General features: G+C 42.8%; 1 protein-coding gene across 6 annotated transcripts in view; it reads left to right on the top strand.

Annotated features, from left to right (window-relative positions):
• Window positions 1-15,400, top strand: part of plecb (plectin b) — a 178,361-nt gene that overhangs the window by 58,587 nt on the left and 104,374 nt on the right. For 2 of the 6 annotated variants that reach the window (XM_020041071.3, XM_020041070.3), the window contains exon 1: window positions 7,523-7,745. The exons of the other annotated variants lie outside the window; for them this stretch is intronic. In XM_020041071.3, the coding sequence (XP_019896630.2) occupies window positions 7,700-7,745 (46 nt within the window). In that variant the 5' untranslated portion in view covers window positions 7,523-7,699. Of the gene's footprint in view, window positions 1-7,522; window positions 7,746-15,400 lie in introns of those variants that run through there. 6 annotated transcript variants of the gene reach the window in all.

Below are 15,400 nucleotides of genomic sequence, written 5' to 3'. Positions count from 1 at the left end.
AAAACTGATGCAGAAAAATGTATCCATGCTTTCGTTACTTCTAGACTAGATTACTGCAATGCTCTTCTCTCTGGTTATCCAGACAAGCTAATAAATAAACTTCAATTAGTGCTGCACACGGCTGCTAGAATCCTAACTAGAACTAAAACATTTGAACACATTACTCCTGTCCTGGCATCCTTACATTGGCTGCCTGTTAGGGTTAGGGCTGATTTTAAGGTTTTACTCTTAACCTATAAATCAATACATGGACTTGCTCCTACTTACCTTGCTGAAATGATCCAGCCATACATACCTACACGTAACCTACGATCGCAAGATGCAGGCCTTTTAATTGTACCTAGAATTTCTAAACAAAAGGCTGGCGGCAGGGCTTTTTCTCATAGAGCTCCACTACGGTGGAATGATCTGCCAATTAAGGTTAGAAATGCAAACTCAGTGCAAACTTTCAAGTGTCTACTAAAAACTCATCTCTACAGCACGGTTTATAATTAGGTGTCGCCTGGCCCGGGGGCGTGAAGGTGACCAGTAGGCTTGATACTGTCCACCCTTGCTGTCTTGCCAGGTGGGCTCTCGTCGCCACTGGGATGCCCTCCCTCCAATGCCTTTCGGGGGAAGAGTCTCTGGCTTGTTGTTGTCTCTGTTGTGCACTTGTGCAATTGGGCTGTACGCTGCTGGCAATACTCAGCCCTCTTTCAGGGGTGTTGCGGTTTGTGGGTGTCCCTTTGGTTGATGCGTGGCAATGTGGGTGGATTGATTTCCTGCCTGTTGGGCCCTGTCCGGGGCCTCCCCTGGGTAGGGCCACAGTGTCGCCGGACCCCCCTGTCTCAGTTCCAAAGTGTTACGGTACTATATTATGGTGCTGGGGGATATGAGGAATGCCCTTTTTAACTTTTCTCAGTCTCAACCAGGTACTCCACACCTGCGGAGTACCTGGTTTGGGGGGCCCGTTGCTGTCCCTTTACTTGTCCACCTGGTCATACTTTTGACCTATTCTAGAATCAAATAGACTCTGGATTTAGCCCAGAGAAATGTATTTATTATTCTAATTGGACTCTTAATATCTCACCCGGCACAGCCAGAAGAGGACTGGTCACCCCTCTGAGCCTGGGTTTCTAAAATTCCAAAAATTCGGCCTTCTTAGGGAGTTTTTCCTAGCCACTGAAATCCAACACTACTGTTGTTTGCGCCTTTGGGTTTAAGGCCACGTGTCTCTGTAAAGCACTTTGTGACAACTGCTGTTGTTAAAAGGGCTTTATAAATGCATTTGATTGATTGATTGATTCAATATTGAACCTTTTCACAATATTCAAATTTTCTGAGATACTGAATTTGGGGTTTTCATTAGTTGTCAGTTATAATCATCACAATTAAAATAAATAAACACTTGAAATATATCAGTCTGTGTGTATACATCATGTGTCATCATGACTGGTACAGTAATGATATTGTGGCTAAGCATTGTAACATAATTGCCTAATGATGATGAGCGAGGTTTGGCTACCAGAATAAATATCCTGTCCAGATGTTATGGGTGTGTAAGACATAGCTGTTTATGGGGGTTGGGGTGTAGAGAATGCGATCTTGCACAGTTTGTTTATCCTACCCTGTGTCTATTCTTTGTTGAGGGAATATGCTTCTGAAATGTTCTATCGTGTGTTCCTATCTCATATGAACCAATCTTAAACTAATCTATTTGCTGGATATGCTAATCCCGGTGGACAAAGTTATAGCCTAGCGATTGCCGACCGTTCAAATGTTTATTGATTTATTTCTCAGCTATTTCATTTTATTTTGCCAAAAGAATGTACCCCATCTTTGGTGAGATCCCTTAGGAGGAGTTAATATTTCAGCCACAGAGCTTTATGAGCTCAAAACACAGCAGGGAACATAATAAGTGGCAGAGTGGATAGACATGTTTCCATTACAAGTCTGTTCCAGCCAAATAAACTGCAGAGATGGTACATAGTTGAAACGCAGGCCCAACTGACCAAAGTTTGCTATTTCATACTTACTGCCTTCCATTTGGGTTAGAACTTTTTGTCAACCTAAAACATTTGTTTTACCGTTGACAGAAACTCACAGCGACCAAGGGGTCAGTGAGGGAACCTGTCTTCTGGGCAGACGGCTCAGTCTGTGTCATCTTCAATCTCTGGAACATACAGAACACAACCCACAGTCAGCATCTCCAGACCTGTCTGAGACTCCCTTTTATCCTGGCCCTGATGGACTCCAGGTGTGGCTTGTCAGGGCTCTTGGTTTTGGCTGCAGCCCCACTGTTCTCCCCTGAGGTGCCCTAAGGGTACAGTGGCATGAGGCTGAAGCTCCACTTAGGCGCCCCCACGCCACACTTGCTACAGTTGCCAAAAACACCAACATTAACACACATTTACCTGCGCCTTGGCATACGGTAGCTTCTACTGTACGAGGCTCTGGAATTCTGCTGGTGGGATAGAACACATTTGGTGTTTGATGTTGGTGGTGGAGTGCACACTCTATCTCCAATCCAGTATCTCAGATAGGTGTTCAATTGGGTTGAGACCTGATGACTCTGAAGGCCATTGCACATCATTTTCATACGCATCAAACCAGTCAGTGTCCCCTTGTGCCCTGTGGATGGGCGCAACGTTATCCTTTCAAAGTCACTTAGACACTTGCCTCTTGCCATCAAAAATCAAGGTCAACTTGGCCTGCTCAGTATTTTTATACACGCCAATGAACATGATCGGATGTTAATTGCTTAATTTTATAATGGGTTAGGTTTAACTGTAATTTGTAAATCTAACTAGAGATTGGCAGATGATGATAAAAACGAACAAAAAATAGCTAAACGTTGTCTTAGAGGCAGGATTGTCCAGAACAGGAAGCACTGTCCATATTCCAGGGAATCTCTGTCACATTTAAATGACCGGTGCAGTAATCGTGTAAGGGCATTTGTAGTATAACCACTGAAGCTCAATAGTATGTACTTGTTCAATGAAGTCTCATGGAGTTCCATTCAAACCCTAACCCAAAAAGTGGAGGAAGGAGGAAGTTTGTTTCATATGTTGTGTGGAGAAGAGGGATTCCAATACAGGTTACCTCTACTGGTAAAACACCACAAATGAACTAATAAAGTATAATTTAGTCTAAATTATGCCTTTAAGAGTTTGGCTGGTCCTGGCTGAAATGTCAGGTGGGTGAGGTTTATGCTTTTGGTTCATTCCACTAGTTCCATTGCACATGGCTAGCTCAGTCCATCACAGCTGTGATCCAGCTGTGATGGACTGATGTGAATCCAGATGTTCTGTACCTAAATGTTAGTCAGTAATGGTTCAGTTAAATACACAGTGATCCTGATAACAAATGCCTGAGCTACCGTTAAGCTTACTTCTGGCTGAACTTGAGATATTTTCCTGACTCACGCAGAAGGCTGGAATTTCTGCAGCAACGGGTAGAATTGGCATGGTTAGATTTCAGTTTATGGAGCCACGGTAGTAATTTATTGATATGGTTGAAGGCAATCATTCTGAATTGAATACATAGCCTGCAGCCGAGTTTGAATGTACTCAGTGTATAAGCTCTGTAAACACTAAAATCGGTAATGGCTGAAAATATCAACAGAAACTGGTGACTATCCATGTTGACGAATTGACTAAGGCTACATCTGGTTTTATTTTTGTTATGCTTTCTAAACAATGCCAGCCTTTGGACTTAAAAAATGTCCATACTAATTAACAACATAAGATCTATGTCTTTTTGAGCAGAGGGATTCCCAAGCCAGATATCTTGACTACCCTTTTCTCAATCCTATGATTACATTCTAAAGAGTTTCATAATGTACAATGTTTCCAGTGTGGAACAGTCATCACAATGCTTACTGTATTTCTTTCTGTATTTTTTACTGTAAAGTTTCAATCGCAATTTATTTTCCATTTGACCCAATAGCCCTTGGGAGTGACTTTCAGTTCAAAGCAGTCTAGTGAATCTGGACCAATCCCTTTGTAAGCGTGCCCATCCAAAAGGCAGTTGGAGGTTTTTTTGTTGTTGTCACATTCATTCATTACGGTTGTAGCCCAATGCCTTGCATTTGTTCCGAGCTGGTTAACCTTCATCCAGCTTGTCAAACTGATTCAGTGGGAGTTACAGGAAGAGAGGGAGGCACAGGTCCAATCGTTCTTTGCCAATCCAGTCACTCAACACAGCTGTGTCATCTTTGTTTGTCTTTGGAGTCCTGGGATAGCAGTTTCACATCCATGAGGAAGTAGAGAGGGACCCAAACCACCTGTGCAGACACTGGCACATTTCTTGTCGACATTGCAGAATGGCTAGACTACTGTTTCCTATGGTGATACAACATTTATTATGTTTCCTCCCTACTTCCTTTAATAAATGGAGAGTGAGTGAAAGAGAGAGAGAAACATTCTAATCCAAATAATAGAATAATGGTAGGCAGTAGGTAGTCTGAATCAGAACATCAATACAGAATATAGTCAATTACATCAATTGCAATAAGAAGGCACAAAAAATAAGCAATTAGAAAATGTGAACAAAACAAGAAAAACAAATAAGGAGCCATATAATACACACCTTTAAACAAAGTATAGACACAACAAATCACTCCCAGCTACCTCTTGCTAACAAAAAAGTGTTGTGCAGGTTAAAGCATATGGAAACACTTCTGCTGAGTAGTGTGCCCCTGAAAGACACTTGTCACACGTGGGAGAGGAATCATGGAATGTGCTCTGGAGCTTAGCATTACAGTAGATGTTAAATCATCAACTACCCTGTTGGGAGTTGATTGAGCTGGTATGAACATATTCCATTTCATCCTCCCAATCTGACATGTTTTTCAGAGTCCAGTTCTTCCTCCCATTTAGGTTTGAAATGTGTGTTGGACAGGTGGACTTGATTTGAAATGTGTGTTGGACGGGTGGACTTGATTTGAAATGTGTGTTGGACGGGTGGACTTGATTTGAAATGTGTGTTGGACGGGTGGACTTGATTTGAAATGTGTGTTGGACGGGTGGACTTGATTTGAAATGTGTGTTGGACGGGTGGACTTGATTGGAAATGTGCTATGTAGATGGGAGATACAGTGTTGTTGGGAAAATGTTAAAGCGCCTATCCAAAACAGAGGGTCACTTTTTGTATGCAGAGAAGTGTTTACATACATGGTCTCTAATCTGCAGATATCTGATAGCTATTTTTAGGGAGGTCATAGTTAATCTAGTCAATTATTTACAAGAGGATCTCACCACGAGAGAGCAGAGGTTGCTGTGAAATATGCTCCGAATGTGTAGTTGTCATTCCTCAGTGTACCCAGGGAATGTTTGTAAAACTGAAGGGCCCGATGGGGCACTAATGATGGGATGGCTTTGGGTGTGTGCTTGAACACAGACCAAAGCTGGAAGATCTGACACTCCAGTGGAATTTCAGTGTGATATCAACAACCAGTGATATTTGACAGGGGAGCAAGTTTTCTGAAGAAAAGTCATGCTGACGTGGTCTCACATCATTTTGCGGGTTAGGCTAATAGCTTTGCATAGTGCCTGCAGATGTTGATCTTGATTCTTCCTGTTTACCCCATTGTGGTATTGCATGGATTAACACCAATAAAGAGGAGTGTAATAACCCACAGCCCAGATTTGCAGAGTACTTGAGCTACCATTAAGTTTACTGTATTTGGGCTACACTCCCAATATTTCCTTTCGGCATCTTACATGGGTGTGTGAGGTGACATTTTAGGGCCAAGGTTTTTAATTAGGTAAAAAATAATTCCTCACCCTGTTTTCCAGTTGTACAGTAGTTAGGGCCATATGCTGTTGGGAACATGCTCTGTGGCCTCAAATTCTAAGGGCCCACATCCTTTTTGAGGTTTTTAGGTGAAACCCTTTTGTTTTTTTTTGTGGTAAAAATGTATTTTTTTGCTAATTCCCATGAGATACAGTGGCACAAAAGGTCCCAGATTTGCATGGTAGTACAGACCCAAGGGCTGCAACCTTTGGTGCAGTGCAATGTGAATTGGCCTCATGGTGGTGCTCTATCAAGCCTCCAAACTTTGCTAGCTTGCCACTCCCACCCCCATGTGACCTAGACTCTTGATAGTTGGTACAGTATATAGGTGTATCTCCTCACAACAATAATGTTTGCCAATGCAATATTGGATTTTGAGGTCATTTGGGATTTTGTGAAAAACGCTACTCCTATAGTACCAATCGACCAATGTTCACATAACTTGTCCATAACATCTATGGACTGTACTCCCTCAAGGCAAAATAAAATGTATTGAACAACATGGCTAAAATTGACCATTGAACATATGGTGTTAACATATGTTCACACAACTCCAAAGTGCATTATTGTATTATAATAAAGCGTATTTTTACCAAATGACCAATCTTCACGTAACTTGATATTAGGCATCTATGTACGAAGGTCTTTGAATATTTTATAAACCTGGCCAGTATGTCAAAAACAGCTGCCCTTGACCACTGAAAATGTGCAGGTTTTGGTTTTGCACCTATGCACCCAACAAAAGTATTGCAAACAATTTTCGATAAAACACATGGTGGCATTAGTGCACCGACTAACTATGCTAGCATGTGCCGCTTATCGTTTTACCTTGAGTGTTGAAGTGGATCACAAGCCTCTATTTACTATTGGCGCCCATTATGTCTGGCATGATGGATTTATGGCCATTTTGAATTTGTAAAAGAGGTTATGAATAAAGCTAACGTATTAACTTGTGATCAGTTGTGGCACATGGGGGAACTATTGGAATTTAGTGTGACAAAATTGTTGCAGTAAGGCCATGTAATAGTTGAATGCTGAATGCTGCTTGCAGCCTCAATTGTCATTATAATTTCCATCAATTGGTCTGAAAGGCCCCTGACCGTATCATACCTAGATGTCCAAAAGGAAATAGCCAACCCTGCTCAGATAACATATGAACAGGACACTGGATTTTTCAGCTCACGCTGCACTTTTAGCATGCTGTTGGGACTTCTAATATGGAGGGTACTTCAAAAGCCCTGTCCTGGCCTTTTAATTTGATTAGACCATTGCTCTTACTTCCTTTGTTTCATCTTCCATATCCACATGATTTCTGGTTTGTTTGAATAGGAACAGGATGATTTTACACATCTGCCTTGCTTTCTATCCTTCTACCTCTCTGTTTATCTCTCGCTGTAGTTTCTGTCTTTGTTTGTACTCACCAACTTTCCTCTTTCATACCATCCTTGTTTCAGTAACACCTCTGAATAGCAGAACTATGCTGCAATTGGTTGAGCTACGATGAGGCGGATGCCGGTGCCTCACTGTGGTTGGCTCACTCGCAGTGAATGACATGACTGTGCTAAGCTGTGATTTGCCGAGGCAGGGCCCTCCGTGACAAGCCGGCTTTAGGTGGAGGCGGAGGAGGCTGGAGAAAGGGAGGGGCTTCCCACTGTGGAGATTCCTGTACACACAGGGAGTGTGCATGCATGTGTACTTGAGAGGGACCACAACACAGCAGCCTCTCCCGGCAAGCAACCCCAGATACTGAAAGAGAGTGAGAGTAGAACATAAGAAGTTCTTAAACCTACAGGGTAGTAGCCAGGATTCACCGACACCAGTCAGTGAGGCAGAGACACACAGTAGGAGCACTGCCACCATCAGCGTCATCCTCTACATCCGAGAGAGCTGTCATCATCCGTCCGCGGAAGGCCAGCGAATCAGAATGGACAGCCATCGTTCCATTCAGCAGGAGATCACGTCTCTCAAAGGTACTTTTCGTCCTGACCGCAAGCGGACTTCACTCTGTTTGGTCGCTGTTTTTGGGAGGGTTTATGAAGTAACTTATTTGTAACTAGCTATAGAGAGGCACAGGCAGACAAACGGATTAATAAAGAGAGAACAAGCAAGCTGGGTGGAGAGCACGACATTGTTTTTGTTTTCAGGCTGCCTGGGAAGGCGAGAGGGGGGGTCCGGCAAAGGCATTGTTTTCAGAGCACTGGTGGAAGTTCTGGGAGAATATCCCGCTGCTCAAACCTTCACCCTGTGCTCCCTTGAATGTGTGCTTGAAAATGGAAGAGAGTCTATAGGTCTGTGTCTGTCATTGGGTCTTTTGTGTGTGAGTTAAAAAAGAGAGAGAGAAGACTGATGACAGCAGAGAAAGGGTTAGATCCTTTGTTGTTGACTTTTGTAGCTCAGTTGGAAGTAGGACACCACTTAAAACGTTAGGGTCTGTGGTTCAATTCCCAGCACCACCCATAAAGGGAAGTGTATTTACAAATGACCATGCTTTGCATAAAAACTGTGCCATATTGGTGTTTTTCATTAGGTGTCTGTCCTTCGCTTGCAGTGTTGGTGTAGAAAACCTATAGCATGTCATTTATAAGACAGACAGATACATTCTGAGGTGCTGTAGTAGACATATAATAGTAGCACCAGCTTATTTCCCCATGCAAACACGTCAGGCAAATTGGATCAGGCAGCCCATCGTACTGATCAGATTTCTAGCCATCAGGCAACTTTCCAGCTGTTGGTAGTGGTAACCAAACCATGTGCCTCTTGGAGTTTTGTATCACCTCCTGTTTCTAGGTCTGTGTACGTATGCTGAGGTAACCCAAACTAGAAAAAAACACATGTGAATCGTCTCAAGCACTTGTGAGCGTTTGCATATGCGTCCACTTTGCATTAACTGCTGTGGTGACGCAATGACAACGTGTTACGTGACTTAATCAGCCGAATGATGTGTAGAATATCTACCACGTGTGGGCCTACTGTCTTCCAACTGTTCGTTGTTAATGCTATACATTAGGGATAACCATGGGACGTTGGACGTGAACGTAGTCCAGGTTTGGATGACGACGTTGAATATGGTGATGACTTTTAATATGGGCATGTGATAATGGAAGCATTGTGATAATGCTGAAAATGAGGATGCCGTTATCACAATGACTGTGCCCAAAATGTGTGTGGAAGAAGGAGTAATCGGCTAATAATACCGTCAGTGGTATGATCCAATGATCTCACCACTGGCACCTCCTGATCTTTCCTTCCCAGCCAGCAGAGTTGAGATGTCTCCAGGGGGTGTGATACCAAGGTGTGTGTGTATGCGAGTGTAGATTGAGTAAGGGTAAATAAACGGGTTCTGGGCTGACACGGCTACTCCACCGCACCCATCGGACGATTGCCATGACGGGTTATGATAGTCTGGCCGAGTGCTCCTCTTGGCTGCCGAGTTCATTGGAAGTCCAGGATCAATCGCTTGGGGTAATTAGAGATGTCACTCTCTCTAAAACTCCTTGGCTAGCCTGACGAGGCTAGCACTGAAACGTTAATAGGAGAACCCATTGGCTGTCACCGGGGTGCTACATTTGGGCTTGGTTCCTCAGTGATTCATTTCAGATGACGCCTTGTCATCAATCGGTCATGGAAGAATTTGACGAGTCATGGCGAAGGGGTAGATAAGATTGGTCATTACCTTTTTTCTTTTTGCACTGGGAAAAGTGGCATCAGTGAGAGCAGTCTGGGGGCGTCTTGCCAGACAGTGAGATGAATCTCACCTCCCCATTTCTCGCCAAACCCAGCAGCTTCTCATATATCAAGTTTCCAGGTTGCCAATCGATTTTAGTCCAAGCGGGACTTCCCGATTGAGATCTACAGCCGTATTAACCCACTGTAGCCCTGCTGAACTCTACACTATTGTACCACAGTCATCCAACTAAAGTGTGTTGCTCTGCATTTTATAAAATATGATTGAATGAAGCTTTATGGCTGGTATGGGAGAGAATACAGCAAATTTTTCTATCCTATTCGAGCATGGGTGTGTGTAGATCTGATGCTGTCAGTATTGAGTTAATCCACTTGGGGAGTGTTGACTGACTTGAAGATACCAGGGGATCTTGTACCTGCTAAATGAGTTGTTTGCTTTTGTAGACGCGATCGACTTAGTAAAACTCAGCCCTGGACATTTCAGAATGATTGCCAAGTGTATACCAGATTGGAACGTGAAGCGTTTTCAAGAGAGTTCATGATCCGCTCATGGTTGATAGGCTGCGGTTGCAGGATAGATTTAGATGTAAAACTCTGCTATTTTAGTACTGTGATAAAGCTATTGGTTAAGGACTATATGCAATACTAATTCCAGGTGGGGCAGACACACACACCACACTTACACTCTGAACCAGTGGTATTGTAATGAAAAGGAAACACCTCTTATTATACCAGATTTTTTTAAATGTGGACCTTAAGTAGAACTCAGGCTTTGTTCCATTTCAAATAAAAGGAATTGAATGTGCATTTCTGTGGGGGAAATGCAGGTTATATTAATCCACCAAAAAATACCCCCCCCCATTGTTAACTGAGAGTGGCTCTGTGCATGGGGAGCTGTCATTTTCCATCCAATAGGAGTGGTTCATTAGGAACCATTGAGAAACATGCAGTAATAGTGTGAGGGGGTTTCTATTGTGTTCAGAGAGGTTCTCCACATACCACTCTAAAGTTCCTGCACAGGCTTTTCCTTGGCGCTGACGCTGGTCGGACCGAGGACTGCTCTTCTGCGAGCCGTTGTTTCCTTCCCAGGATTGGTAATGACAGGAAACAGGAAAACAAGTGTTATTCCACATGCAACAAGCCTCCCAATGTTTTTCTATTGTCTACTACAAGCCTGATGTATCTAATAAGTATGTATTTTTATACACGTTATGTTAAGGAACCACTTGCTTTCAAGGAAAAAATAGCAGGCCCAACATAAACAAAACAGAGTAGTAAAGTAATCTCATTAATATTTAATTTGGAGCATGAGTGACGTCATCACCAATAATTAAATGTCTAATATATAAAATACCAAAGCAGCACAAACAACATTTTTAACGGCACATACCAGAACAAACGAAGCACAAACAAACCAGACTATTTTCGTTGATTTCGGTGGATTTTGGGGGCTGAGTGACCTCAGAATGACCTATAAAATATTCTTTAATATCTATAAAATGACAGCAGCACAAACGATTGAGCCTATTTGCCGATGTTCTGCGTTGTGGGGCCAACGTCTGGCAGGTAGCGGGACGGGATGCCTTTTTTGAATGGCTAGCAATGCAGCTTATGTGTGAATGAGGGGTAACTCTATACTTGTTAGTACGGTCGCAGTGGGAATTGAAAATGCAAGCCTGGTGTTGCTAGCGCCACGTTCTTATCAACAAGCCAAGAAGGAGCATTACAGTCATAGGCCAATGTTAGTTCCCTGTGTATGAACTGGCTTGTGCCCCTGGACTGTGCTTGGCTAGTCCCTGCATTGCAAGCAGGTTGGCATCAAATACCTCAACCTTATTCAAAATCCCAGTGTTGTGACCTAGTTTTCTGCAGAGTTGTTGGTGTGCTTATCCCTTTCATGGCCTAGAAGAGCAAATGTCTCTTACTGACTGACTGACCCTTGTTAAATAGCGTAGTGGTTAGAGACATGGGCTGTGGAACTACAGGTCCCGTGTTTGACTCCTGTCACAGTCCAAACACATTATGCCTGAGGATTTGTTCTGGACAGAAACATGTAATAGGAAGCCTAAAATAAAACAGTTCTGGTGGATGGTTCAGGATAGACAAACACTTCGCTGCCTACAACCTTCAGTAGCTACGTTATGGGAAGCCAGTGGCAGTGGCTAGTGGCAAAAGCCATACAGTTAATAGATGCTATTTGTGGTGGAAGTAAACTTAATAAGAAACGTTTGTCTGTTTAACACAATGCTTAATGGCGTCTAGCGACATATTACTGGCTAATAAGCTTTTAAAACGGCTGGTGGCAAAAGCCATACAGTTCATAGATGCTATTTTGTGTGGAGGTAAACTTGATAAGAAACGTTACTCCATTTTACCCAATGGTTAATGGTTTCTAACTAAATATTCAAACTTGGCGTGATTTATACGACTGTGTCTAACCTGGTGTTCTCACATGGCTGTCTTAAGATAAATGCACTACATGTAAGTCACTGTTTAGTGGTTCAGACAGATATCTGCCACATTCGTTTAATAGATTTGTAGGAGGAGAGGCAACAAAGACAGGAAGGAAACCCCGCTACAGAGTTGTTGTTTTTTTTTTAATACTGAGGAAATTGCAGTCGCTTTTATGGAATCTGTTGATTTCAGATGAAAGGGCAGTGAGGGGTTTACTCTGTCCTGGGGATTTCTGTTCAGCCATTCCCCTTGGTGTGTTATGTTATTTTTTGTGTGTGTGTGATCACATCAGCCTGGCCAAATTAAAATAATCTTGTAAAGGTTTCTTCTTGAAGGTATATTGTACAATGATAATACTGTACCTGCCTTACTGTATCATTTAAACTCTTAAACCTAAGAACCAGAATATTGGTTTTGGAATATTTTGGTATTTGGATGTATTGATTTTTTTCTTTTATAATCGTGACTTGTGGTATATGATCTTATAAGGCCTTCAGCAAATAGAACAGGTTCAATCAACCCACAGACAGTGGGTTCCTCTTAAAGATAAACAGGACAGATGCACTCCGCAACCATTCTGATCTAGGATATCAGGCTGGCAGATTAGCGTTGATATCAATGAGTCAGGGGCTTGGGCAAGAGTTCAAATGCAGGTCACAGAGGTCAGATCAGAGGTTTGGATGATGGACAATCTTAGCATTGGACTAGGTGATTTGGTAGAGAAGTGTAGCCACAACATCCATATCAACGTCTCACCATCAGGACCTCAGTTTGAGCTGTTTGTAACAGCTCACCCAAATGCAACTCACCCTTAGGGAAAAAGCCCTGATCGACGTCTCATTACTCCTGTAAGCCTTAAAAGGAGTGTTTGGCTTTCCCGCAGAGGGCTGTTGGTGAGGCGTCATGTAAAAACAGAGTCTTAGCAGATGCTTGACTGACTGGAAATGATTCATCAGTGAGTGAAGAGGCAGACAGTCAGGCTGACCGACAGGAAGGCAGACAGACGGACTGACAGACACTGCTATCGATTCCTCCAATTACCTGCCAATGCCAGGAATAGACATGACACTTATCCGTCTGTATCCGGGGAGAATCAGAACATAAGATCCGGCGGTCTGTTTAATGTGGGAGCATCAGTATCACCACAGTACCTGTTTGCATTTATCCCTGATGACTGATAGCTGTCCCCTGGTCAACGGGGTGCTGGCTGTCCCCTGGTCAACGGGGTGCTGGCTGTCCCCTGGTCAACGGGGTGCTGGCTGTCCCCTGGTCAACGGGGTGCTGGCTGTCCCCTGGTCAACGGGGTGCTGGCTGTCCCCTGGTCAACGGGGTGCTGGCTGTCCCCTGGTCAACGGGGTGCTGGCTGTCCCCTGGTCAACGGGGTGCTGGCTGTCCCCTGGTCAATGGGGTGCTGGCTATCCCCTGGTCAATGGGGTGCTGGCTGTCCCCTGGTCAATGGGGTGCTGGCTGTCCCCTGGTCAACGGGGTGCTGGCTGTCCCCTGGTAAACGGGCTGAATTCATTCTGGAGTTGGTTTGTCTTGTATCATAAAACTATGACTGGGTGGAGGCTGGTTCCCACTGTCCTCATTGTTTATGTCTGCTTGTTTCTCTGGGACCGGAAATGGGATCTCCCGACCAACACACGTCCTTTTCCAGTTTCACCCAATTATTTAATCTAAGGATTGTGTCCAACACTATGGCCTTGGTTGGGAGGTTTCACCCAATTATTCAATCTAAGGATTGTGTCCAACACTATGGCCTTGGTTGGGAGGTTTCACCCAATTATTTAATCTAGGGATTATGTCCAACACTATGGCCTTGGTTGGGAGGTTTCACCCAATTATTCAATCTAGGGATTGTGTCCAACACTATGGCCTTGGTTGGGAGGGAGATGCTTACGATTGTGTGTGTGTGTGTGTGTGTGTGTGTGTGTGTGTGTGTGTGTGTGTGTGTGTGTGTGTGTGTGTGTGTGTGTGTGTGTGTGTGTGTGTGTGTGTGTGTGTGTGTGTGTGTGTGTGTGTGTGTGTGTGTGTGTGTGTGTGTGTGTGTGTGTGTGTGTGTGATATGTCAATACCGCAGTCCCTCTCAAGGATAGCTTCTACCGAATAATCTCTTATGCTGTTCATAGTAAAAAGCAGTTTAGTAGATCATTGCACTGAAAACATTTAGAAATCCTGTCTTAAACGGTAACAATAGTGTGTGTGTGTGAGCATATAGGCATTATTGTAAATACAATGCTGTTCCATACATTCCTAAATCATTCTTAGTTGAACTTGAACATGTTTCCCCGCGGCACATTAACATTTCCAGACATTCACCACATGGGATTTGGAACCTGCATTCCTGTGGTTGTTTCAACCCAAACAACACACCAGCGTTAAAAGATGTCAACAAAGGTCAACATGGTCATAAATAGTAGGAAATGCATCACAGGACTGCTTTCCCTCCTCTGTGTTCTGTCTTTTTATGGTGATACTGAGGCCCCAGGGAGCAGTGTACAGTAAATTGGATAAACATACATAGAGGATTTCCCCACAACTGCAGGTTACGGTGTTCCCTGGGTGAAGTGTCCCTCTGCTGGTTGTTAATATATCTGGTCATGTCCAATACAGAAATGTGTTTTATTTATTTATTCACTTGCTTCCGTAGTGGCTTTGTAAATGGGCTGATTTCTCTCAGTGAAAATGTACTATGACCACAGGAGGTACATTTAAATTTAGTGAGGAACTACAATCCTGTTGAGTCACTAACACCTGGATTCATGACCATGGCTTAGAAACATTTAGGACCAGAATGGACAATTCTGATTCCATCAAGAACAGTCAATTTTTTCTCAGGACCTACTTCTGAGCATTTTCCTATTTATACATTTATATTTTTACAGATCAGGCCCCCAGTTACAATAATTTGGTTTCCTTTCATTCCTGTAGTAAAAATAAACACATTTTTATTCAACATGTCATTTCATAGATTATTTTCTCTGTATACATCTTTCAATCTCAATTCATAGTAGATATTTAGTACTTTACTCTGACCAACTTAAACACCTGCAGTACTGTTTAACTGAATGCATAACTATAATTTGTTTTGCTGCTTGCTCAACCAGAAACATTTACACGACTACTGGTGCATCTAAAAAATAAGAATATATATATATATATATATATATATATATATATATATATATATATATATTGTTTTTCGTAATTCAAATCAAGAAGTGACACCTTCATATATTCTAGATTTATTAAACATAAATTTAAACATTTCAAGCTTTTTTTGTTTCAGTATTGATGATTATGGCTTACAGCTCATGGAAATACAAAATACAGTATCTCAAAATATTAGAATAAAACATTTAAAATACAGAAATGTCGATCTGAGAAGAGCTGTAATCAGCTAATTAATTTAACTCCCTGAGACTTCAATAACTGTCTGGTTCAGTGAACACAACCACAATCATGGGGGAGACTGATGACTTGACGG

Source organism: Esox lucius, chromosome 20 (assembly GCF_011004845.1).
Source record: "Esox lucius isolate fEsoLuc1 chromosome 20, fEsoLuc1.pri, whole genome shotgun sequence".
Taxonomy (NCBI): domain Eukaryota; kingdom Metazoa; phylum Chordata; class Actinopteri; order Esociformes; family Esocidae; genus Esox; species Esox lucius.
Note: the sequence above shows the minus strand (reverse complement) of the source record. Positions and strands in the feature narration are given on the sequence as shown.